This window comes from Enhydra lutris, unplaced genomic scaffold (genome assembly GCF_002288905.1).
Source record: "Enhydra lutris kenyoni isolate GAN:26980312 unplaced genomic scaffold, ASM228890v2 scaffoldscaffold41, whole genome shotgun sequence".
Classification (NCBI taxonomy): Eukaryota; Metazoa; Chordata; class Mammalia; order Carnivora; family Mustelidae; genus Enhydra; species Enhydra lutris.
Window position 1 is genome coordinate 8,007,069 of NW_019154125.1, and position 27,495 is coordinate 8,034,563.

The 27,495-nt window shown below is 36.3% G+C and overlaps 1 protein-coding gene across 6 annotated transcripts in view; it reads right to left on the reverse strand.

The window, feature by feature from the left end:
- Positions 1–27,495, reverse strand: part of LOC111155418 (syndecan binding protein) — a 45,585-nt gene that overhangs the window by 13,729 nt on the left and 4,361 nt on the right. For 3 of the 6 annotated variants that reach the window (XM_022515557.1, XM_022515559.1, XM_022515558.1), the window contains exons 2-4: positions 11,057–11,122; positions 6,981–7,059; positions 5,740–5,849 (exon numbers count right to left, since the gene is read on the reverse strand). In XM_022515557.1, coding sequence (XP_022371265.1) covers positions 5,740–5,849; positions 6,981–7,059; positions 11,057–11,107 — 240 coding nt within the window. In that variant the 5' untranslated portion in view covers positions 11,108–11,122. Of the gene's footprint in view, positions 1–5,739; positions 5,850–6,980; positions 7,060–11,056; positions 11,123–16,888; positions 16,898–27,495 lie in introns of those variants that run through there. The other 3 variants (XM_022515562.1, XM_022515561.1, XM_022515560.1) reach the window with 2 other exon arrangements.

The following is a 27,495-nucleotide window of genomic DNA, read 5'->3' on the forward strand; positions in this document are numbered from 1 at the left end:
TGGGATCATTCCCTGCATATTTTCAGACCACAATGCTCTGAAGCTAGAACTCAATCATAAGAGGAAATTTGGAAAGAACCCAAATACATGGAGACTAAACAGCATCCTTCTAAAGAATGAATGGGTCAACCAGGAAATTAAAGAAGAATTGAAAACATTTATGGAAACAAATGATAATGAAAACACAACGGTTCAAAATCTGTGGGACACAACAAAGGCAGTCCTGAGAGGAAAATATATAGCGGTACAAGCCTTTCTCAAGAAACAAGAAAGGTCTCAGGTACACAACCTAACCCTACACCTAAAGGAGCTGGAGAAAGAACAAGAAAGAAACCCTAAACCCAGCAGGAGAAGAGAAATCATTAAGATCAGAGCAGAAATCAATGAAATAGAAACCAAAAAAAACAATAGAACAAATCAACGAAACTAGGAGCTGGTTCTTTGAAAGAATTAATAAGATCGATAAACCCCTGGCCAGACTGATCAAAAAGAAAAGAGAAAGGACCCAAATAAATAAAATCATGAATGAAAGAGGAGAGATCACAACGAACACCAAAGAAATACAGACAATTATAAGAACATACTATGAGCAACTCTACGCCAACAAATTTGACAATCTGGAAGAAATGGATGCATACCTAGAGACATATAAACTACCACAACTAAACCAGGAAGAAATAGAAAGCCTGAACAGACCCATAACCTGTAAGGAGATTGAAACAGTCATCAAAAATCTCCAAACAAACAAAAGCCCAGGGCCAGACGGCTTCCCGGGGGAATTCTACCAAACATTGAAAGAAGAACTAATTCCTATTCTCCTGAAACTGTTCCAAAAAATAGAAATGGGAGGAAAACTTCCAAACTCATTTTATGAGGCCAGCATCACCTTGATCCCAAAACCAGACAAGGATCCCATCAAAAAAGAGAACTACAGACCAATATCCTTGATGAACACAGATGCAAAAATTCTCGTCAAAATACCAGCCAATAGGATTCAACAGTACATTAAAAGGATTATTCACCACGACCAAGTGGGATTTATTCCAGGGCTGCAAGGTTGGTTCAACATCCGCAAATCAATCAATGTGATACAACACATTAATAAAAGAAAGAACAAGAACCATATGATACTCTCCATAGATGCTGAAAAAGCATTTGACAAAGTACAGCATCCCTTCCTGATCAAAACTCTTCAAAGTGTAGGGATAGAGGGCACATACCTCAATATTATCAAAGCCATCTATGAAAAACCCACCGCAAATATCATTCTCAATGGAGAAAAACTGAAAGCTTTTCCGCTAAGGTCAGGAACACGGCAGGGATGTCCGTTATCACCACTGCTATTCAACATAGTACTAGAAGTCCTAGCCTCAGCAATCAGACAACAAAAGGAAATTAAAGGCATCCAAATTGGCAAAGAAGAAGTCAAACTATCACTCTTCGCAGATGATATGATCCTATATGTGGAAAACCCAAAAGACTCCACTCCAAAACTGCTAGAACTTGTACAGGAATTCAGTCAAGTGTCAGGATATAAAATCAATGCACAGAAATCAGTTGCATTTCTCTACACCAACAACGAGACAGAAGAAAGAGAAATTAAGGAGTCAATCCCATTTACAATTGCACCCAAAACTATAAGATACCTAGGAATAAACCTCACCAAAGAGACTAAGAATCTATACACAGAAAACTATAAAGTACTCATGAAAGAAATTGAGGAAGACACAAAGAAATGGAAAAATGTTCCATGCTCCTGGATTGGAAGAATAAATATTGTGAAAATGTGTATGCTACCTAAAGCAATCTACACATTTAATGCAATTCCTATGAAAGTACCATCCATTTTTTTCAAAGAAATGGAACAAATAATCCTAAAATTTATATGGAACCAGAAAAGACCTCAAATAGCCAAAGGAATATTGAAAAAGAAAGCCAAAGTTGGTGGCATCACAATCCCGGACTTCAAGCTGTATTACAAAGCGGTCATCATCATGACAGCATGGTACTGGCACAAAAACAGACACATAGATCAATGGAACAGAATAGAGAGCCCAGAAATAGACCCTCAACTCTATGATCAACTAATCTTCGACAAAGCAGGAAAGAATGTCCAATGGAAAAAAGACAGCCTCTTCAATAAATGGTGTTGGGAAAATTGGACAGCCACATGCAGAAAAATGAAATTGGATCATTTCCTTACACCACACACGAAAATAGACTCAAAATGGGTGAAGGACCTCAATGTGAGAAAGGAATCCATCAAAATCCTTGAGGAGAACACAGGCAGCAACCTCTTCAACCTCAGCCGCAGCAACATCTTCCTAGGAACATCGCCAAAGGCAAGGGAAGCAAGGGCAAAAATGAACTAACTATTGGGATTTCATCAAGATCAAAAGCTTTTGCACAGCAAAGGAAACAGTTAACAAAACCAAAAGACAACTGACAGAATGGGAGAAGATATTTGCAAACGACATATCAGATAAAGGGCTAGTGTCCAAAATCTATAAAGAACTTAGCAAACTCAACACCCAAAGAACAAATAATCCAATCAAGAAATGGGCAGAAGACATGAAAAGACATTTCTGCAAAGAAGACATCCAGATGGCCCACAGACACATGAAAAAGTGCTCCACATCACTCGGCATCAGGGAAATACAAATCAAAACCACAATGAGATATCACCTCACACCAGTCAGAATGGCTAAAATTAACAAGTCAGGAAATGACAGATGCTGGCGAGGATGCGGAGAAAGGGGAACCCTCCTACACTGTTGGTGGGAACGCAAGCTGGTGCAACCACTCTGGAAAACAGCATGGAGGTTCCTCAAAATGTTGAAAATAGAACTACCCTATGACCCAGCAATTGCACTGCTGGGTATTTACCCTAAAGATACAAACGTAGTGATCCGAAGGGGCACGTGAACCTGAATGTTTATAGCAGCAATGTCTACAATAGCCAAACTATGGAAAGAACCTAGATGCCCATCAACAGACGAATGGATAAAGAAGATGTGGTATATATACATAATGGAATACTATGCAGCCATCAAAAGAAATGAAATCTTGCCATTTGCGACGACGTGGATGGAACTGTAGGGTATCATGCTTAGCGAAATCAGTCAATCGGAGAAAGACAACTATCATATGATCTCTCTGATATGAGGGAGAGGAGATGCAACATGGGGGGTTAAGGGGGTAGGAGAAGAGTAAATGAAACAAGATGGGATTGGGAGGGAGACAAACCATAAGTGACTCTCAATCTCACAAAAAAAACTGAGGGTTGATGGGGGGAGGGGGGTTGGGAGAGGGGGGGTGGGGTTATGGACATTGGGGAGGGTATGTGCTATGGTGAGTGCTGTGAAGTGTGTAAACCTGGCGATTCACAGACCTGTACCCCTGGGATAAAAATATATTATATGTTTATAAAACATAAAATTTAAATTAAAAAAAAAAAAAAAAGACCAGCTCAAGGTGGTCTTGAGGGCAAACGGGATAAAGAATGTATAATAACATTGGGGAGGGTATGTGCTATGGTGAGTGCTGTGAAGTGTGTAAATCTGGCAATTCACAGACCTGTACCCCTGGGGATAAAAATACATTATATGTTTAGGGAAAAAAAAAAAAAAAAAGAATGTATAATAGACAAAGGGAGTCATAATACTAACTACAGCCTCATGAACAGTTACCAAAATAAGAATCCCGGTAGCCATGACTACTTCTTTGATTGTACCTGTATATTTTCTGTAAGTAACAATATTTTTGTTCCTCCATACCTCCTTTGCTGTAAATACATGAATTTTTTATAGCAGTGAACTTTATACTTTGTCTTTACATCAAAAATATTCAGCTGAGGGGCGCCTGGGTGGCTCAGTGGTTAAAGCCTCTGCCTTCGGCTCAGGTCATGGTCCCGGGGTCCTGGGATCGAGCCTCACGTCAGGCTCTCTGCTCAGCAGGGAGCCTGCCTCCTCCTCTCTCTCTCTCTGCCTGCCTCTCTGCCTGCTTGTGATCTGTCTGTCAAATAAATAAAAATCTTTAAAAAAAAAAAATTCAGTTGAGAATGTGAATACTAAGGGGTAATTAATATTGCACAGTTACTGATACTACAGGCCACTGCCCAGAGATGGCTATGATAACTGGCACTGCCCCATCTTGGCATAAGGGTAGGAGTACTTCATTATAGCAAAGGTAACTGGCTTGGTTTTGTATACCCCTAGGTTAAAAATTACTTTTGTATTTCTAAAACATTATAAGCAAACAAAAGAAACAAAAACAAGAATACACAACAGAAACCATGTGTGACCAGCAAAGCTTAAAATGGTTACCATAAGGTCCCCCTTAACAGACAGTGGGCTGAAACCTCAATTTTACCAAGAATTGCATCTTTTAAAGGGAAACTATGCAGTTATTGCTGTCATTTGAACTTAAAAACTGTGTGGATACAGAGAGTAGTCAAAAGAATAGGCAGTGCTGTGTATTAAGCTACTTTTTGTCAGCTCCAAACCCACCTAGACTGTTGGGTGATGATGGGGCTTGTGCAAAAGATATGTGCAAATTACATAATCCTTTGTCAGCAGATTTCTGGTTAGCATCCAGCACAGGAGGCTGGAAGGCTGGAGGAGGACAACTACCTTGTTCTTTCCTCTTTGTTTCCAGCCTATCAGCTCTGCCTGGGCCTCACCCTTAACCCTGATGGAAGCAGTTGATTCCATTCTCCAGCTTTTACTGCCACACTTCCAGAACCAACCTTGCTTGCAACCTCTCAGAGGTACCAGTACTGACAGCAGTGTCTACTCCTCCAAGGTGTGATGAGGCCCAGCTCCAAGGGGCCCTTCCCCCAAGCTTTTAGGTTCTAAAAACTCCAAATTCTTCCCTGTGTCACTCCAGTCCTAGAAGGAGCAGCAACTTTTCTGCAATTACATCTGTCTTCCATGCCCGTGTTTTTTAATTCTTCAACCTTTTTGCCTAATTTCTTAAATTATTTCTGTTGACATACCTACTATCTACCAAATGGGCCCTGACTAATAAAGCAACTTTTCAATAATATTTGGTAAGTAATACTAGGTACTGTATTAAGCACTGGGGTTATGGCAATGAGATAGCTATTGACCCTGACCTTCATGTTTTCATTATATTTATAATAAGTACTATAAAATGTCATGGCCTTCCAACAAGGAGGCTGTTAAGAGATACATTATATTTTAAAGCCTAGAATTTGGGGGTCTTTTATAGGGAGCTTTAGACTTTGGAATGTTAAAAGATTATGAGCAAAAAAAAAAAGATATGACAGACCTATACTTCAGAAAGATTAACCCAGCAGCAGCTTAGTGCTGTTTGCTATAAGAAGTTACTAGAGAAAATTTAAGAGATGACTGTGATAATCTAGGTTAGAAGTATAGAAACCCAGAAGAGGGTTACAGTAGGACTGGAATGGATAAAGTGAATACAAGAAACATGGGGAGGACAGAATCACTAGGTCTTAGTAACTGACTAAATGCAGAAGACTAAGGAGAATGGACTAGTCCTAATAAATCTTTAACTCCTAATAAATTAGAAGAGTAGTAAAAGGTTAAAAGAAAGTAAATCATTAACAAGTGATATCCAGAAGGCAGTCTAAAATTAGAAAAGAGAGAGCAATGCTAAAATTATAAATTTGTCAGTTAGTCATGAAGAGGAAAGCTTTTGTCTATGTCTAAAATATGATTTTATACAATTCAAAATTAAGTACAGTATACGTACCCCCTGAACTGGTGCTCCAGGGACCACGGCCATATTTGCACGGATTTCCTCTTCATTTAAACTCAGGCCCATGTACTGGGAGAGCTCCGGATACAATTTAGGATAGAGATCTAATATGAATGAATTAAAAATTAGAATATTTAAAATGAACACTGTTGTTATTATGGGCTTCTATTTGTGTTAAAAAATTACATTTATTTTATAAAAGCTAGAATGAATCTAAATAAGCAATTTGGAAAATCATCTCCTTATCTTAGTAATGGTAATTAGAAATCCGAAATACAGAAAGTTTCGTCAAGATGGAAATAATTCTTCCAAATAAATTATCTTGCCTTTCTTTTTTCCTAAAATAAACCTATTTTGATTAGGAATTTCATAAGCATACCACTGATTCTCCACCTCAGATCTGACTAAAATGTTTATTGTCAAGTCAGCAACTTTACAACTCATTTAATAAATGCTGCTATGAAATGATTCCTCTGAACTACAATAAAAAAAAAAAATCAAGGCTTGTAAAAGTGTTTATATTTAGTATCTTACCATTTTAAAAAAAGTTAACCACATTCCAATGAAATCTTAGAAACAGTATATTTAAATATTAACAGTACTTAACTTAGTAGCACAGTTATGTACTATTTCCAAATGTTCTTTTTTACATGATTTGTGACTTAAAATGAATTTTCTAAAAGAATGTTATCAATAGTTATATCTGGCTATAAAATCCTATTTAATACTCTTTTTATCTTAAGTCATATTATTTAGGGGCTCTGTCCTAAATCCCTATAAACTTAGAAGGAAAAGGAACCAACGAGAAGTATATGGAGACCTAATAAAGATTCCAGAATTTGGGAAGCTCCCCCAGAGGAGGTGATTGCAAACTTCAAAACCCACCCTCACCCCACAATGATGGAGGACAGTTCAGAAGTTCAAGAGCAGTAGCATGGGGCACAGTTCATATACACGGTTTCTTCATAAATCAATCAGTCTAAGTTAGGGACTTATGAGGGTTGGTATTTAACTGAATTCACTTAATTCTGATTAAGTTATAAAAACCTATCTTCATATTCATAGTTCATTTTCTTGATTAAAGGGTTTTTTTTTAAGTAAACATTTTTTTCTATTACTAGAACTTTTAACCACATATTTTATGCTGCAGGTTAAAAAAACCTTGGATTCCCTATTTTAGTAAAAGAAGACTTAAATATTTTCAGTTCAAGAATGAACCCAAAATATAAACCTACTTCCATCTTGAGAGATGGGAGCAGAAGCTTCAGACAAAATTGCTGGGTTGCCAGGGTTTGCGGAAAAGGCAGTTTGAGCCTGAAAAAGAAAAGAAGAAAATTCTAACAATGCTATATATATATATACTTACTTAAAAGTCTTATATAATTTGTAAGTTAAGTTTAGTACTTTTTTTTTTTAAAGATTTTATTTATTTATCTGACAGCCAGAGATCACAAGTGGACAGAGAGGCAAGCAGGGAGAGAGAGAAAGGGAAACAGGCTCCCCGCTGAGCAGAGAGCCCAATGTAGGGCTACATCCTAGGACCCTGAGATCATGACCTGAGCTGAAGGCAGAGGCTTAACCCACTGAGCCACCCAAGCGCCCCAAATAAAATCTTTAAAAAAAAAAAAAAAAAAAATGCTACTCATGCTCAAGTATGCCAGGAACTCCCCTCAGGCTGCCTTCATAGCCTATGTCACGATAAGTATTCCAGGACAAAATCCTTTTTCCTATACGGATAGGTCTGACTTTCTAAAATAGCCATGTATCATTTAGAGACAAGATTGGTTGTATGGCCAATCTCTATTATCACTTTTTACTTAATAGGAAATATGTGGATCACATAATGAAGTTTATACTTACGCCTTAGCCTAGCCCTGAAATTAATGACAAGAGTAGTCTCAAAGATGCCTGGAGTGATGTATGCTTAATTTAAGTAAGTACAGCCTATAAAAGCATTGGATTCTACTTCCCTCATTGGATTTTAAATGTTCTGATATGCTTGGTATTACATCATACTTAAGTATTTATTGTTTTACAATTTGTCACATTCTAAATTGAAATAAAATGCAATGAAAATCTCTGTAATTTTAAATAATAGTTTACAAACTCAAAGTACACTTTCACCAAATATCAACTAAAAGGAGCTAGGAGCCAGTAGATTACTTCTTGGATAATCTCTAAGAAAAAAAACAAACAAACAAACAAAAAAAAACACCGTTCACTCAAAGGAAATAACTATCAAGCCATGAAAAGACATGGAGGAAACTTCAATGCATATTATTAAGTGAAAGAAACCAATCTGAAAAGCCTGAATATAGTGTGATTCCAAATGTATGACATTTTGGAAAAGGCAAACTACAGAGAGAGTAAAAAGATCAGCAGTTGCCAGAGATTACTGAGTAAAGAGGGAGGGAAAAATAGACAAGAAATTTTAGGGCAGTATTCTGTAATAGACTTCTATATGAAACTACATTCTATACAGTACTACAATGGTGTCTATATGTCATTACACATTTGTCAAAACACCACCAAGTATATAACACCAAGAGTGAACCCTAATGTCAACTATCGACTTTGGTAATAACATGTTAATGTATGTTAATCAACAGTAACAAATGCACCACTCAGGTGAGACTACTAAGAGTGGAGGAGGATGTACTGTGTGTATTTGTTGGGGAAGGGGCAATTAAGATGTAAAGTCTTTGTGCCTTCCATTCAATTTTGCTATGAACCTAAAACTGCTTTAAAAAATAGAATGTAGGGTGCCTGGTGGCTCAGTCATTAAGCATCTGCCTTTGGCTCAGGTCATGATCCTAGGGTCCTGTGATCGAGCCCCACAGGGCTCCCTGCTCAGCGGGAAGCCTGCTTCTCCCCCTCCCACTCCCCTTGCTTGTGTTCCCTCCCTTGCTGTGTCTCTGTCAAATAAATACATAAAACCTTTAAAAAAAATAAACAAATAAATAAATAACAATGTAGTGAGGCACCTGGATAATGCAGTGGGTTAAGTGCCTGACTCGCTTTCATCTCAGGTTATACATGACCTCAGGGTTGTGAAATCAAGCCCCGAGTCCGGCTCTGCACTCAGTGTATAGTCTGCTTAAGATTCTCTCTCCCTCTACTTCTGCCTCTCCCCTGCTCACTCTCCTCTCTAGAATAAAAAAAATAATAAAATGTATTAATTTTTTAAATTGTTCCTTTTTACATTGGTTATTATTTTCTATTATTTCACTCGTTGCTTTTATTCTTGTACAACAATACTGAAGTAAGAATACTATATATAGAAAGCTCTGTAATAGTCATATATTTATTATGTAATCTGTAGTAAAAGTAAAACAGAAAAGAAGATGGTACATCAAGGAATTAAAGACTCTATGTCATTAAATGTAGCATATTATTTCAGACCTACGTGGAATCTCAAAGTACTTAAAAAAAAAAAAAAAAAAAAAGGTAATGAGGTCCCCCAAGAAGCACACAGTTACTGCCAGAGCCTGTGTGTGGAGCCATGCTCATGGTCTTAGGAGACTAGTAAAGACTGGGTCTCTGTTACATCGCTGTTTCTTTTTAAGATTTTATTATTTAGTTGACAGAGAGAGAGAGACAGAGAGCAAGAGCGAGCACAAGCAGGGAGAGTGGCGGACAAAGGAAGAGGAAGAAGCAGGCTCCTCAGGGAGCTAGGAGCCCAATGCAGGGCTCAATCCCAGGAATCATAACCTGAGCTTAAGTCAGATGCTAAACAGACTGAGCCACCCAGGTGACACTACATCACTGTTTCTTAAAAGCTTATTTTATACAGGTGTAACTACCACAGACTTCTGTTAAGGATTCATAACGGATAGAGATTCAGGGATTTTATGATGCTAAAAGCAACAGCCTAATGCCTTTGTAAAATAATTTACAAAATAGGAGAACTGCCAGTTCACTGCTGCAACTTTGCTGTGGTGTAACTGGGACTCAATCCCAGGACCCTGAGATCACAACCTGAGCTGAAGGCAGATGCTTAATAGTTCAATTCTATAAAAACTAACAAAAAAGAATGAAAACAGATTAGTCATTCATTCACATCTGTCTGCAAATCCTTCTTATTTATTGCTCTGCTGTCATACTGATAGCTTGTTATTCATGAAGGCAACATATTTTAGATAAAAGCTTTTTAAAAACAAAGTATGTGTGTTCAGATGAACTTTGTAGAAATAAAAACCCCATGAGAAAAATACTGACAAAATACTAAAGAAAGAATAGAACATTTAAGGTAACTGAACAAACCCCTTAACACTGAAGCATCAAAGCCTTTACCAGAGGAACAGATTTCAGAGATTTTACAAACCACATTTTAATATCCTCAGTGGATTTATGATGTAGAATATGTGTTCATCATGATCTCCCCCCATATTTACCCAATCACTGTTATATGTAACAATTCCACTATTATTGCTGGGGGTTTTCACCCTAGAAAGGCCAACATTTTGCCTGAAAGACACTTTTATACTTGACATTGCTTAAGACTTATCACAAGTTTGTAATAAATTTTTATGCCCATTAAATAATTATTAAGAAGTAAATCTTTACTTAGAGTACACTAGGGCCAAGGCCCCAAGTAAAAGGGTTCTCAGTGTAAGCAGCTTTGAAGTATTACAAATTATCCCCAGCTAAACAGAATAAAAACTTACAAAACAGCCAGACTTGACCCCTATTCCCAAACTTTCTTAAGCAGAAGCACCTATTTTCAAAGCTAATACTTACTCTAAGGACTACAAAAAAATTTTTGACTTCATTAAATTAGAAACACTGTAATACCTAACATTTAGACATTAAGAGGATGAATACATGAACTGTCTGCTACTTACACCTAAAAGAAAATAAATTACTTCGCTTTCATTGTGCATTTATACTTCAAAGAGCATTTCTGTAATTTTTAACTTCAAAGTAAAGGCAAAGAATTATTTTTAAAGATAGGTCCTATCTGAAAGAACAATGTACTAATTTTAAACAAAACTATCACTATCTAGAGAGTTGAAGTATATTTTACCAACTCAAATATATGGTATTTAATTTAAATTTTAGTCTTAAAATCAATCTTTGTTGAAAGAGGTTAAGTACAGTTTTAAAGAAATAATATCCCAAGTCCATTAATTCAGTGACAAAAAAAAATTTGTAACTTTTCTGTAATTTTAGTCTGCAATCAATGAACTGAAAAATGTATAAATGTAAAAATGGATACATCTGCTATTTAAGTTCTTTGCTTCACTTCATCTATAAGCACAATGTAGGACCCTATATATTGAAGAAAAGTACATAAACAACTTGAACATACCTGAATAACTTTGTCTACCTTCAGGTCTTCAAGAGATGGGTACAGAGACATTTTTGCAGGATTTTTCTAAAGAAAAAAAAAAAAAAATCCTGTAACTCTAATTTCATTGAAAAAAAAAGATTTTGTTTTTAAGATTTTATTTGTCAGAGAGCGCATGCACACAAACAGGGAGAGCTGCAGGCAGAGGGAGAAGCAGGCTCCCTGCTGAGCAAGGAGCTAGATGTGGAAATGAATCCCACGACCTTGGGATCATGACCTGAACCCAAGACAGACGCTTAACCAACTGAGCCACCAAGGCATCCCTGAAATTTAAGTAATATGTGTAAAACAGCAAAACATATAAACATCTATAAATTTTTAACACATTAAGAAACACTTAATTGCAAAACACGGAAAAATATGAACATCTAGCCTATACTAAAAACTGATTACTGGTTACCAAACTACATCCCCCTTCCTTACTACTACTATCAAACTATATTCACTGAAGATCTTAAATTTCCCTTCAAGGAAAAGTCCCTTAATTTCAAAAGTTTAAAAAATCAAATAGAACAATTATGTGACTTGCCTAGCTTACACAAGTGCTTGGTAAATGAGAAAGCATTATATCCAAACAAAAACCTATAAGGGCTCCTAGACCATATCTATGAAATAAACACACACACACACACACACACACACACACACACACACACACACACACATATATTCTTATATATGTATTTAGAAAAAACAATATACACTAATCACTAACAGTAATTTTATCTTTAGGACACATTAATGATACAGATAATAAAGGACTGAGGAATAAGATGGAAATTATTACATTTTAAACATTTCTATACTGTTCAGTGTTTTCTAATGACCACTGGCTTTTGTAATAATGTAAGAATTTAAAACAAAGTTCTCTAAAAGTATCACAAGGATATATATTTGAAAATTTTGAGATGAGTATCTGGTACTTTCTTTAAACCCAACAAAACAATATATACCAAAACTGGCATAGCATAGGTATATCAGAGGTTCTTGAGCTGGCTATCAATTTATTACCTATCATCTCCAAATCCACACATTACTGGGGCCTCTGCAAATGGAACAGGGCGTTTTAAATAATGCTCTGTCGCCAGCTAGCGGAGGCTGAACTTCGTCAGGGTAGGGAGCTGGAGATACACTGGAGGAGAAAAGGTTTTTCATTCCAGTTTCCAGTATACCACTCCAGCCAGCCTCCTGAAGAACCTGCTTCTCTAGCACCTTGCTCCTGGCAGGAAGCAGCTTCTTAAGAACCCAACTCCTTCAGTCCACAAAACCAACACCAACCCCAGCACTGTTCAGCAGCTTCTCAGCATGGTGCCACCTGCAAGGCATCTCCCCATGTGTAGCTTTCCCTAACACTACCCTCATGTGCAGCAAGTTCCAAGGTGCAGCACCTTCCTGTAACTTCCACAAGCACTCCACAGGGAGATTTCCAGTAAGTTTGGTTTTGAGAAACCAACTTCATTATCCACTGAGCAACAGCTGCACTCTCCAACAAGGCCTGTGCTGCCAGGCATGGGAAGAGGGCAGCCTCTTCTTGGGGCACTCTAACTCACCCCGAGGTTAGTAGATACTTATTAAATCTGCTCTTCCTGTATTCATTAAAGTTCTTTTTACCTACTTTACTTTTTACAATTCTTATTCCTTTAATCTTGTTATAGTTAATAATACCATACATTAAATTTTTTCACTGTTTAAATAACTATATGGCTTCTGTCTCTTGGTTGAATGCTGAGTAACAATACTTTTTAAAAAGTTTATGTACTTTGGGGCACCTGGGTGGCACAGTCAGTTAAGCATCCAACTCTTGGTTTTGGCTCAGGTCATGATCTCAGGGGTCTAGACATCAAGCCCCACATCAGCTCAGAGCTCAGTGCAGGATGCTTGAGATTCTCTCTGCCTCTCCCTCTGCCCCACCCCACCCCCCACCCATGAGCGTGCTCACTCTCTTTAATAAATAAATCTTTAAGAACTCTTAAGAAATCTTAAGAAAAAAATCTTAAGGAAAAATGTATATACTTTGCACACCAAAAATTCACTTTTTTAAAGTATACAATTCTACAGTTTTAATAGATCTGCAGTTGTGCAGCCATCCCTACCATCTAATATTAGAACATTTCTATTACCCTTCCCCCCAAAACTCCATGCTTATCCATTCTCCCCTCCCTCCAGCTCCAGACAACTAAAAATCTATTTTCTGATTCTTGATTTGCCTATTCTGGATATTTAATCAAGAATCACAGAATATGAGGACTCTCCTATCTGTTTCTTTTTCACTTAACGTTAACACCTTCAAAGTTCATTCATGCTACAGCATGTACCAGTACTCCATTCCTTTTTATGACTGACAAACATTCCACACTATGGACATGCTACATTTTCGGTATCCATTTATCAGTCACTAACATTTTGGGTTTTCACACTTTTTGACTATTAAGGATAATGCTACTAATGATGCTAATGAGCATTTACATCCAAGTGTTTATGTAAACACATACATGTTTAATTCTCTTGGTATTCAGCTAAGAGTAGAGTTGCTGGGTCACATGGTAACTCTGTTTCACTTTTTGAGGAACTGCCAAACTGGGTTCCAAAATAACTGTTCCACTTTACATTCCCACCAGCAGCATGTAAGGGAGAGTTCCAATTTCTCCACATCTTGCCAATACTTGCTATTATCTTTTTTATTATAGCCACCTTCCTGTGAAGCAGCATCCCACTGCAGTTCTGATTTGTATTTCTCTAATAGCCAATGATGTTCAGCACCTTTTCATCTGCTTATTGGCCATCTGTAGATCTTTGGAAAAATGTCAATTCAAATTAATTGTCTGAGTTACTAATTTTTCTTTTCTTTCTCTTTTCTTTTTTTTTTTTTTTTTAATTTTCTTGGGTTAGACACTTGAATAAAAATGCCAAATAAAAATGGCCCAATAAAGGGGTGCTTGGGTGTCTCAGTCAGTTAAGTGTCTGCTTTCCACTCAGGTCATGATCTTAGGGTCCTGGGATTGTCCCCACATCAGGCCTGAAACTATTTCTCCCTCTCCCTGCCCACCCTACTCATGTTCTCACCCTGCCTTTCTCTCTCAAAGAAATAAAATAAACCTTTAAAAAAAAAAAATGGCCTCATACAGTTTTTAAGGAGAACATAGGGCTTGTATCTGTGAATAAAATGCAAATTCATGAGAAAGCACAATAAGAAATTGTTTAATTCTATTAATCCAGGGAAACAAAATACACTACCTTTTCTCTGTCTCAAAAAAATCATTAAGCTTCCTTCTTAAACATGTTTTATTTACATTTCCAATCATTTTATCAACATCATAAAATCATTTTAAATTCACTGGAATAAATGTTGACTTTTAATCTAGTACTATCACTATTTTTGGTTTCTACTTCTAGTTCTGCCACTGGCTACCTATAAGATCCCCTTTTCCTTATGAAAAAGGAACCGGATGAGTGGTAAATTTCAAAACTCAGCAGTTTTCTCAAACATTTTCCTCATAGAAGCTTTCCCTTAAACAAATATTAACCAAAATTGTCTGAACAACTCTTAGCTCACTCATTCCCCAGAAGTTACTTCATACTCACAAATACTCAAACTTAATCCCAGGAAAGAAATAGGCTTTTCAGACATTCTTTAAATAACAAATATAACCCCACCTTATGATAAGGATTCAGTTGCAGGTTTGCTCTAAGTATGTGACCTTAATTAACTCATCATTCTTCTAAAATATAAAGGATTTCTCAATGATTTTACTTCACAAACTATTTTTATGGCTTCATTTCACATCATTTCTTTCTAAGCATTACAACATTCTAGCCACAAACTACTTGCTATTTCCCACACTGGTGGAGTTCTTCTTTGCCCTGCATCTGCAAAAACTTGCTTTCTCTTCCTGGAATGTACTTCGAAGACTTCTCTCAAAATCTCAGTCAAGAGCCACTTCTGTAAGGATACCTCTAATGACCTCAGTCTAACATTGTTTCTCTCACTTCAGAAGTTTTATTTGCCTTTTATTATATAGTGAGTTTCTCTGCTCTTGAGATCAAGGCCTTAATTTCTTATTTATCTAGCATGATTCCTTATTGTAAAAGAAGTCAAACGTTTGTTAAATTTTGACCAATATTATCAAAATAGCAGTAAACAAGATATATTCAAACATTCATTGAAAAGTTCAAATTTTTAAAATCTTTCATGTCTATGTCTTTGAACACAAACTGTTCAAAGCTTTCAGGGAGAATAATAAATTTCTTGTATTATTTTTCTGAAGGGGTCCATTAACTTATATGAGTTAATCTTTGATCTAATGTCAAAAATAATTAGCCCTTTTTGAAGAACTACCAAACTACCTTTGAAAAATCCTTTCAAGTATGATTGGAATTTCAGAATGACCATTAATGAGACTTAAGGGGATTGTGAAAATAATTCTGTTACATCAGTATGTGAATTTCTCATTTTACTTTCACTTGAAACTCCTCTCCCATGCTATTGTTGTGCTGACTATAGAATTTTGTTTCTAGGCCTCTCCTTCAGCTAAGAATCAATAACAAGGTATAGATCCTACTGACCCTGAGATTAGTAGGCAAAATGTCTTGCCATCTACTCTACCAGCGTTTAGCACAACATTCCTAATAGCTTTGTTTCACTGGTTTAATTCCTGGAAAGAACTGGTATCTCTACTTACTCCTAGCCCAGGTTTGGCCCACTCTAAACTCTTTGCAACCTCACAGACTCTCAACTCTCTCCATGCATAATGAAAGGTCTCTGCACCCAATGCATCCCTAGGCCTTAGAAAATAACCCCCAAATTAGTTTCTACTAAGAGGTTTCTCAGGGCTCGGAATATTTACAGGGTTTCTTTAGAACATCTAAAAATAAAAAATACCTGACTATTCTGCCTCAGTATCAACTTTCCCATTTGACTCTCCATCTCCTCAAGGTAATGTCAGGGCAGCTTCTTTGGAGTCTTTATGTACGTACAGACTAAAGGTTTCTGTAACTCAAATACCGTATGTAATATTTTGGAACATCTAGTTAATTTGCTTTCCAGCTGCAACACTCTGGTTAATGAAGTAGGAAACATTAGCAAACATACTAGTAAAGTTTTCCAGATAATATCACCTAGAACGGCAATACATATAATTTTCTGAGTTGTTGATCTCACTCCCTCAATCAAACCAACTGCTACAACTAGTCTCCATTTTTTTTTAAATGACGAGTGATTAAGTTAAAATGGTATTTGTTTATTTATCCCAGCTGTTAAAAAAAAAATCATAGGACGATGAAAACTCGGGACTGTAGAATCCGTGATCTTAAACTGTAGTTACAACACTCCTGGTACTCTAGCTTTTGTAGCTGCTGCCCAGAAGACAATCCTTGTTTGCCTGGTTCTGGTGGCCAGCTTGGCTTAAATTCATCAATCCCATAACACTCTAACAAACAGAACAGCTGTTAATAGGCTATCTTCCCCACGGCACAAGGCAGACACAGCAGAATGAAATAAATTCCACCCCCCCCCCAAGTCTTTCTATGAAAGAAGTTGATTAGCTTATCTTCCTTCATAGCTGTGGCCTGAATATAGCCTTCTAATTAAACACACATCCAAGGGCTGACTACAATTGTCTCCAGAAACGGGGAGGCCAGTGGGTGCCATCTAGGCATTCTCCTTTTGCCCCATATCAGGTCACTGGTGTCTCCAAGAAAGAAGCTGAAGTACAAGCTGCCCATAAGGCACATCCCCAGATAAACAGGCTTTAGTAGCCAGGAAGCCTGTATTCACAGGTTCAACACGACTGTAACAACAACAACAACAACAAAAGTGAACTGGCTATCACCCTAGGGCACAAAACAGAATGAGCAGACAGAAATCTTCCCCTGAAAGAGGTATTCTGCATACTTTAAAAGTTGCTGCCCGAAGGTCTAGCTTCCAATCAGTCTGAATCTAGGACCTGAGATTCTCCCTTTTGGAACTTGGTTGGATCTCAGCATACCATCAACTACCAGGAGCAACTAAGAATAAAATAGGCTGCTTGGACAATTTAAAAAGTTTTGAGATACAACCAAGAACTGAGTTAAATGATAAGATCCATCTCTTCTATGGTCTGTGTCACTCAAGAGTAAGAAAGATGGTTTTTTAATCTAATCATTGAAATCAACAGAAAGTCAAGGAAAATGGAGAAACAAAGGGATATTCCAAGAGAACAAGATATAACTTCAGTAAAAGACCTTAATGAAATGAAGATAAAAAATACACCTGACAACTCAAAATAACAGATATAGAGATGCTCACCTAGCTCAGGAGAACAATGGGTGAAAAAAGTGAAAATTTCAAAAGAGTACATATGAAAGTACCAAGTAGAAGTCAAAGAGCTAAAAAATACAATAACATAACTGAAAATACAACAGAAGGATTCAACAACAGGTTAAATTAAGTAGAACATAGAATTCATGAACTCAAAAACTGAGTAGTACAACTAATCCAATCAGAGCAGCAGCAACAATAATAACAACAACAACAAAGGATGGGTGAGGGAGTAAAGATAGCTTAAGAGACTAACAGGACAGCAACAAAACCAACATTCCCATTATAAGGGTCCCAGGAGAAGGCAGAAAGGGGCAGAAGAACACTTACTTGAAAAAATAAATGGCTAAAACTTCCCTATCCTGAGAAAGGAAACAGATACAGAGATCCAGGAAGTCCAAAAAGTTCCAAATAACATGAACCCAAAGAAACCCACATCAAAACACATTATAATGTCAAGTGTTTAAAAAGAGAGAGAATCTTAAAAGCAGAAGGAGAAAAAAAACAGGTTATGTACAAAGGAACAGCCATAAGACACTAAGCACACTTTTCAGCTGAAACTCTGCAGGCCAGAAGACGTGCCATGATATAAAAAAAAAAACTGCCACCAAGAATACTCTACTCAGTAAAACTCTCCTTAAGAACTGAAGGACTGGATACTGGGTGGCTCAGTTGGTTAAGCAACTGCCTTCAGCTCAGGTCAAGATCCTGGAGTCCCATGATCGAGTCCGCCCACAGTAGGGAGTCTGCTTCTCTCTCTGACCCTCTCCCCTTTCATGCACTCTCTCTCTCTCATTATCTCTTAAATAAATAAATAAAATCTTTAAAAAAAAAAAAATTGAAGGAGAGATAAGTTTTCCAGACAATCAAAAGCTAATGGGATTCATCACCACTAGATGTGTCTTACAAGGAACCGAAGGGTGCCAATTACAGGAAAATATAAGAAAGTATGAATCTCACTAGCAAAAATAAATATATTGTAAAATTCAGAATTATCTAGTACCATAAAGATGCAATCACTTATAAAGCTAGTTATGAATGCTAAAAAACAAAAGTAAAAATAACTAAGTATAATAATTTGCTAAGGAATATACAAAAGAAAAATAAGTGTGACATCAAAAATAAAATGTAGAGATGAGGATGCTCACTCTTGCCACTTTTACTCAATACAGTATTGGAAGTCCTAGCCAGAGCAATTAGGTAAGGAAAAAAAGGCATCAAAACTGGAAAGGAAGAAGTTGAAACTGTCTGTATTGTGGGTGATATATTACGTTTGGAAAGCCTAAAGACTCCATCAAAAAACTGAGCTAATATACAAGTTCAGTAGAATTATAGGATTAAAAAAAAAAACAATATATAAAAATCACCTGTTTCTACACACTAATAAGCTAAAAGAGAAATTAGAAAAAAAATCCCATTTACAAATGCATCCAAAAAATAAGATATTTAGAAATAAATAATCAAAGAGATGAAAGACCTGTAAACTGAAACCATAAAACAAGGATGAAAAAAACTGAAGACAATACAAATAAAAAGATATTCTATGCTCATGGATTGGAAGACTTAATATTGTTAAAAAGTACATGCTTCCCCAAGCAATCTACAGATTTAATACAATCTCTACAAAAATTCCAATAGCATTTTCAAAGGACTAAAATTTAAAAAATCCTAAAATTTTATCTTGAAAGAATAGACTAGAAGCGGCACACTTCCAGATTTCAAATTACCTTATAAAGCTATAGTAATCAAAAGGGTGAGCTACTGGAATAAAAACAGACATACAGATCAATGGAACAAAAAAGCCAGAAATAAACCCACACATGTGTGGTCAATTAACTTATGACAAAGAAGCCAGGAATATACAATGAAGAAAGTTGCTGGAAAAGTTGGACAAACACATGCAAAACAATTAAACCGGACCAGTATCTTATACCATACACAAAAATCAACTCAAAATGGATTAAGGATTAGAACTTAGGCCTAAAAACCCCTAGGAAAAAAATACAGATGACAAGCTCCTTGACATTGGTCTTAGTGATGATTTTTTTTTGGATATAACACCAAAAGTAAATGCAGCAAAAGAAAAATAAACAAGTGGGGACTATGTCAAACTAAAAAAACCCTGCAGAGCAAAGAAAACAGTCAATAAACTAAAAGGCAACTTACAAAACAAGAAAAAATATTTCCAAGTCATATATTTGATAAAGAGTTAATATCCAAAATAACTCAAGACCAAAAAAAACAAAGAAAAATGATTCAAAATTGGACAGAGGAGCCAAATAGACATTTTTCCAAACACCTACAGATGGCAAACGTGTATATGAAAAGATACTCAACTCAACATCATTAATCATTAGGGAAATGTAAATCAAAATGAGAATGAGGGGGCACCTGAGTGGCTCAGTAGGTTAAAGCCTCTGCCTTTGGCTCAGGTCATGATCCCAGGGTCCTGGGATCGAGCCCTGCATCAGGCTCTCTGCTCGGCGGGGAGCCTGCTTCCTCCTCTCTCTCTCTGCCTGCCTCTCTGCCTACTTGTGATCTCTGTCAAATAAATAAATAATTTTTTAAAAATTAAAAAAAAAAAAAAGATGGTCTTTAAAAAAAAAAGAGAGAGAATGAGGTACACCACCAGTAGAATGGCTATTATCAAAATGACAAGAAATAAGTGTTAGTGAAGATACGGAGAAAAAGGAACCCTTTTACACCACTGGTGGGAATGTAAATTGGTACAGCCACTGTGGAAAACAGCACAGAGGTTCCTCAAAAATTAAACAGAACCACAATATGATCCAGCAATTCCACTCTGAGGTATTTATCTGAAGGAAAAAAACACCAACTTAAAGATACCTGCATCTCCATGGTCCAGGCAGCACCATTTAAAATAGCCAAGCTGGAAGCAAGCTGTGTCCACAAATGGATGAATAGGTTTAAAAAAAAAAAAAGGTAGTATATATACACAACGGAATATTTTTCAGCCATAACAAAAGAAGAAATCTTACCATTCATCTATGGATGAATGGATAAAGAAAATGTGAGACTACACAAACACACACAATGGAATTTTAAGCCATTAAAAAAAAGGGGGGTATCTTGCTATTTGTGACAATATGGGCAGACCTTAAAGGCATTATGCTATGTGAAATAAGTCAAAACAGTAACCATAAGACCTCATTTACATGTGAAATCTAAACAACAAAAATACTCAATGACACTGGAGAATAGATTAGTGATTCCCAGAGATGGGAGGGAGGTGGGAAAGGAAAAAGATAGGCAAAATGGAGGAAGGGAGTCAAAAGGCACAAAACTTCCACTTATAAAATAAGTCAGTCTCGAAGATGTAATGTACAGGATGATGACTGGAGTTAATAATGCTGTCCTATATATTTGAAAGTTGCTAAGAGAGTAAATCTTAGAAGTTTTCACCACAAGGAAAAAAACCGTGTGGTGACAGATGTTAACTAGACTTACTGTGATCATTTCACATTATGTACAAATATAGAATCACTATGTTGTATGCCTAAAACTAATATAATGGTTATAGCTCTATTATACCCGAATTTTTAAAAATTTAAAAATATACTGGGGGGAGGGACGCCTGGGTGGCTCAGTTGGTTAAGCCGCTGCCTTCGGCTCAGGTTATGATCCCAGGGTTCTGGGATCGAGTCCCGCATCGGGCTCCTTGCTCGGCGGGGAGCCTGCTTCTCTCGCTGCCTTTGCCGGCCTTTCTGCCTGCTTGTGTGTACTCTCTCTCTCTGTCTCTGGCAAATAAATAAAATCTTTAAAAAAAAAAAAAAAATATATATATATATATATATATATACTGAGGGGAGAAAAAAAAAAAAGCCAAGTCTTAGTCTCAGCTCTGCCACAACTACGTTTCTTTCTATCAACTTCACGGATGCTACAGTAAATCAACAAAGTACCTATTCTATAAGTCAAAAAATTTAGAACACATTCTTCTTTAAATATCTGCCACTAGTGCTATGTTCCTGGAACTCTTCAATAGCAAAGGGCTTGAACGTTCTAGTCCCGTAAATTACTTTCATAGGAAAGCAGCATATCAAATTATTCCCTTATTTAAACATAGCAGCAGCCTAATTAGCTTCAATACAGTACAAAACATTTTTAATTATCACAAGAAACAACAAATGAACATCAGGAAAGTAACCTAAAGTACCCCCTTAATCCAAAAGGGACACATTCCAAGACTTAGCAGATATCTGAATTAGGGATAGTCCCGAAGCTATATATACCAGGCTTTTTCCTACACATATACAACTATGATAAAGTTTAAATTACAACTAGGCACAGTAAGAAATTAGTAACAATAAAACATGCTACAAAAGTTCTATGAATGTGCTCCAATGTGTTCTCTCTCTCTCTAAAGATATTACTGTACTGTACCTGCCCTTCCTGTGATGATGTTAGATGATAAAATGATGAGATGAAGTAAGGTGAATGACATAGGCATTGTGACCTAGTGTTAGGCTACTACTGACCTTCTGATGATAGATCAGAAGGGAGGATCATCTGCATTCAGACAACTGGTGACTATGCAGATAAGGGGTGATACTATATTACTATATGATAGCAAATTAAAAATCATCTTAAGGCCCTAAAACAGCATTTCTTCAAATTTCAAGTCCATAAGGATAAACCAGAAATGCTAATAAAGATTCTACAGTCCTAGCCCAAAAACTGAAACAGTTAAATCTAGACTAGGGTTCAGAAATCTGCCCTCAACCCTTTATATTCCATCAGGGTCCCCTGGATTCAATTTTAATTTCTAAGTTCCTTTTCTCAGAAGTTCTATTTAGTGACTTTTAGTCTTTTTTTTTTTTTAAGATTTTATTTATGTATTTGACATAGAGAGAGAGAGATCACAAGTAGGCAGAAGCAGGCAGAGAGAGAGGGGGAAGCAGGCTCCCCGCCGAGCAGAGAGCATGATGTGGGGCTCGATCCCAGGACACTGGGATCACGACCCGAGCCGAAGGCAGAGGCTTTAACCCACTGAGCCACCCAGGCACCCCAGGTGACTTTTAGTCTTTCTTGGAGATCTTACAAAGAAAGAAAAGAAAGAAAAATCTTTAAATGTAGTAAAATCATTCCCTTTTAAATATCTTAGGAGTTCAACTGAACTTTTTTATAAATCTAAAATGTACTATGGGATTTTAGTGAAGTTGTATTCCTCTATGTTGAAACACCCTTCTATTTCAACAATCCATAAATTATTATATCAGAATTCATCAGTTATTGCCAACTCTTCTAAAAAACTAAAAATAACAAAAAAATAAGATCAGAGAATGATGCAATACAGAAATAATCACATTCTTTCATCCTTCAGTTTGTATTGCCCAAAGTACTGCATCCTCTTTCAAGAACATATAAACTCTGAAGACACTACATCCATGCTTGTTCTCTACAGAAGTGTTCCTTGAACACTTGGAATTTTTCATTTTCACACACGATGGCAGAGAAAAGGAAACTGGAGGAAAACATTTATTGGACAAATCAGAAGACATGTAGCTATACCCTAGACCCTTATGATAATGACAGAATCAATTATATAAGCAATTCACAGGCCATGAATTTTCAGATCATGATGATATCCTAACTGAAATTTTTCCAAATTAAAAAATATGTAAACAATATACTTGCAATTAATAAAAGACATAAAACTTTTCACTCATTCAAAAGGAAGAATTTTATGATACAGTATTTTGAAACAAGTCCCTTGATCCTGTTTTACTAATATATTATCTTCTTTTATTCTTTTATATTTGTAGACCAAAATTTACTTGATATGGCTTTTAAGTGACCAAATGAAAGTTGGCCTTTAAACAAGTATGACTGGAAAGAAACAGTAATATAGTGAAATTTTTAAAACTCATCACATTGATTATTCTAATTGGTATTTACAATATAAAGTATAAATGAAAATACTCTGCAAATACAGAACAAAGAAGATGGTCATCCTCTCAATAAAATCATTAGCCATTAAAATTTGTAAAAGTGCTGCATTTTGACAATACAAGTACAAAAATCACCAGATGGTAACAGTAGAACTAAAGATGTATTTGAAATCTAGAATCAATATTGTATTTTGACAACCAAGTTCATGAAGGAGAACCATAAATAATGATTAGCTATAACAGAGACATATATGAAACCTGGGAACAGTATCAGATGGACATGTGCTAATTTCCTGCATGACAACTGATGAACAATTAGTTGTACTCAAAAAGATGCTGCCCATTTCAGCCATATATATACTTTCAAATGCAAGAAAATTTAGAATAAAAACATGGGTTTCTTGGCACCCCAGAGTGGCTCAGTCTGTTAAACATCCAACTCTTAATTTCAGCTCAGGTCATGACCTCAGGGTCGTGATATCTACCCCCTCATCAGGTTCCATGCTCAGCTCAGCATCTGCTTGAGATATTCGTTCTCCCTCTCCCTCTGCCCCCACCACCTGCTCATGCTCTCTAATAAAAACAAAAAAACAACAAAAACTCATGGGATTCTTGTGTTCCACAGTTATTAAAACTGTATTTCTTATAAAACTGTGCTTCAACTATCACTTTACCCTCACTTCTGCAAATTTTTCTGAAGATAAAACTAAAATATAAAAAAGAAAGTGTCTACTGGGCTCAGATGGTAAATGGTGATGACCAAGTCTGAAAGTACACAGAGGATTAATTAAGCATTCTAAACGGTTCATAAATGATGTCAATAAACTCACTTTGATAAAGTCCTAACAGCCATCTACAACGACGGTTCTCAAACCTGGCTAATCATCAGATCAGAATTACCTGGGCACTACTTAAAAATAGCTTCCCAGGCTGACACAGATTTCATCAAAGGACTTAAGAAATCTTCTTTTAATAATTATCCAGGGAGATTCTCAAAAGCCATCGTGAAATGTGGCCATAGAAATCTACTGTTAAGTCGAATACTTTCTTCTTACCCATAAGGTTCCATTTCTGACCTACTGGACTGGCAAAAATCCAAAGTTTGACAAGACTCTCTACCAGTAAGGTTTTGAGAAACACTCATACATTACCCATGGAAGTGTACAATTTCCATATAGAGTAAGTTTGCAGCATCTATCAAAATTATAAATACAGATACCCTCCAACCCTGCAATCCAGGTCTTCAGTCCATAAATATATTTGTACATAAAAAGTGACGTATAGGGGCACCTGGGTGGCTCAGTGGGTTAAAGCCTCTGCCTTTGGCCCAGGTCATGATCCCAGGGTCCTGGGATCGAGCCCCACGTCTGGCTCTCTGTTCAGCGGGGAGCCTGCTTCCCTTCCTCTCTCTCTGCCTGCCTCTCTGCCTACTTGTGATTTCTGTCTGTCAAATAAATGAATAAAATCTTTAAAAAAAAAAAAAGTGACATATATAAAAGCTTATTCACTGAAGCATCAACTACAATAGCAAAAAACTTCAAACAAAGGAGGAAGTTCTACATACAATACTGAAAGGGATTTAACATATCATTACATGGAAAAACAAAGCATGCTTTAAAGCAATATATAAACATGCTAACATTTGTGTTACAAGGAAGAGGGAGCTTAAAGATCTAGAAAAGGAAGTACAAACTAAACCTAAAGCTAGCAGAAGGAAATCATAAAGATCAGAATAGAAAAATGAACTAGAAAATGGGGGGGAGGGGATCAATGAATCCAAAAGTTGTTTCTTTGAAAAAAAAAATCAACAAAATTGAGCTAGACCAACACATAAAAAAGAGAAAACTCAAAATACTAAAGTTAGAAAATGGAAATATTCACAGATTCTACAAAAATAAACTAAAAGTACTCTGAATAATTTTACACCAAAATATTGGATAACTTAGATGAAATGGACAAATTCCAAGAAACATAAAACCTACCAAAACTAAATCACAAATAAATTAAGAATCTGAACATAGTGAGAAGACTGAATCAGCAATCAAAAATCTCCCAAATAAAAACCCTAAACCTTAAGCTTCATTGGTGAATTCTATTAAACATTAAAAAAAAATACCAATCCTTCTCAAAATTTGAGATAAAGTTGAAGGGAACACTTCCTAACTTATTCTATGAGGACAGCATTAACCTGGTATCAAAGACAGTCACTCCAAGAAAGAAAACTACAAACCAACATCCCTTATAAACACTGCAAAAATCCTCAAAATACTAGCAAATCGAATTCGACAGCACACTGAAGTATTACACACATTTTAACAAGTGGGATTTGATCCTGGAATACAAGGATGGTTCAACATACAAAAAATTAATCAATGTGGGACACCTGGGTGGCTCAGTGGGCTAAGCTGCTGCCTTCGGCTCAGGTCATGATCCCAGGGTCCTGGGATCCTTGCTCGGCAAGGACCCTGCTTCTCTCTCCGCCTCTGCCTGCCTCTCTGCCTGCTTGTGAGCTCGCTCGCGCGCTCTGTCTCTCTCTCTCTCTCTGACAAATAAATAAATAAAATCTTTAAAAAAAATTAATCAATGTAACAGACCACATCAACAAAACAAAAGGTAATTGAAAAACATATGATCATCTCAGATGATACAGAAAAAATATTTCATAAAATTCAGTAGTCTTTTATGATTAAAAAAAAAAGAAATTCAACAAAATAGGAAAAGAAAATTACATCTACATAATTTAGAGCCACATATGAAAAACTCACACCAAACATCATACTCAGTGGTAAGGGACTGTTTTTCCTCTAAGATCAGGAACAAGGCAAGGAAACCCCCTTTCACCATTTCTATTCAACATAGTACTGGAAGTTCTAACCAGAACTACTAGGCAAAAATAAGAGATAACAAGCATCCACACTGAAAATTAAGTAAAATGATCTGTGCAAATCATTTAATTTATATATCTAAGGTTTAGAAAACTGTAAAGACTCCACAAAAAAAGCTGTAAGAACTAATAAATCCAGCAACGCTGCAGGGTACAGTCAATGCACAAAATCAGTTGATTTCTATATATGAAAAATAATCTGAAAATTGTTATTGTCTTACAACAGCATAAAAATAATACTTAAGAATTAATGCATTTGTTAATTTAATCAAGGAGGTAAAAGGCTTGTATCATGCAAACTGCAGAGGTACCTGTGTGGCTCAGTCAGTTAAGCATCCAATCTTGATTTTGGCTCAGGTCAGGATCTCAGATCACAAGACTGAGCCCCAAGTCAGGCTCTGCACTCAGCAGGGAGTCTGCATGAGATTCTCTCCCTCTCCCTCTAACCCTTATCCTATTTGTGCTCGCACTTGCTCTCTAAATAAATCTTAAAAAAAAAAAAAGAGAGAGAAAGCTACAAAACACCATTGAAAGAAATCAAAGAGGATATAAATAAAATGAAGCACACCCCACATTCATGGACTGGTAGACTTAATACTGTTAAAATGTCGGTATTATCCAAAGTGATCTCAAGATTCAATGGAATCCTTATGAAAATAACAATGACTTTTTTTCAGGAACAGAAAAACTCATCCTAAAATCCATATGAAATCTCTAAGAACTCAAATATCCAAAACAATCTTGAAAAAAACAAAAGTGGAAGGCTCATACTTTCTCATTTCAAAACTTACTATAAAACTACACTAATCAAAACAGTAGGATATTAGCATACTGCCATATAGATCAATGGAAAAGAATAGTAAGCCTAGAAATAAACCCTCACACACGGTTAAATGATTTTTAACAAGAGTGACAAGACCATTCAATAAGTAAAAGCCTTTTCAACAAACGGCGCTGAGCAAACTGGACATCCATGTGCAAAAGCGTGAAGGTGGACCTTTACCTAACACTACAAAAATTAACTCAAAATGTTAAACGACCTAAACTTAAGACCCAAAACAATAAAAACTCTTAGAAGAAAACATAGGACAGAAGATTCATGACTTTGGATTTACCAGTGATTTCTCTGGACATGATACCAAAAGTAAAGGTAACAAAAGAAATCTAGACACAACGGACTTCATGAAAATTTTAAATTTTTGTACATGAAAAGACAGCATCAACAAAACAAAAAAAGCAACCCACAGAATGGGAGAAAATATTTGCAAATCATATATCCAATAAGAGATTAATCCCTTAATATCCAGAG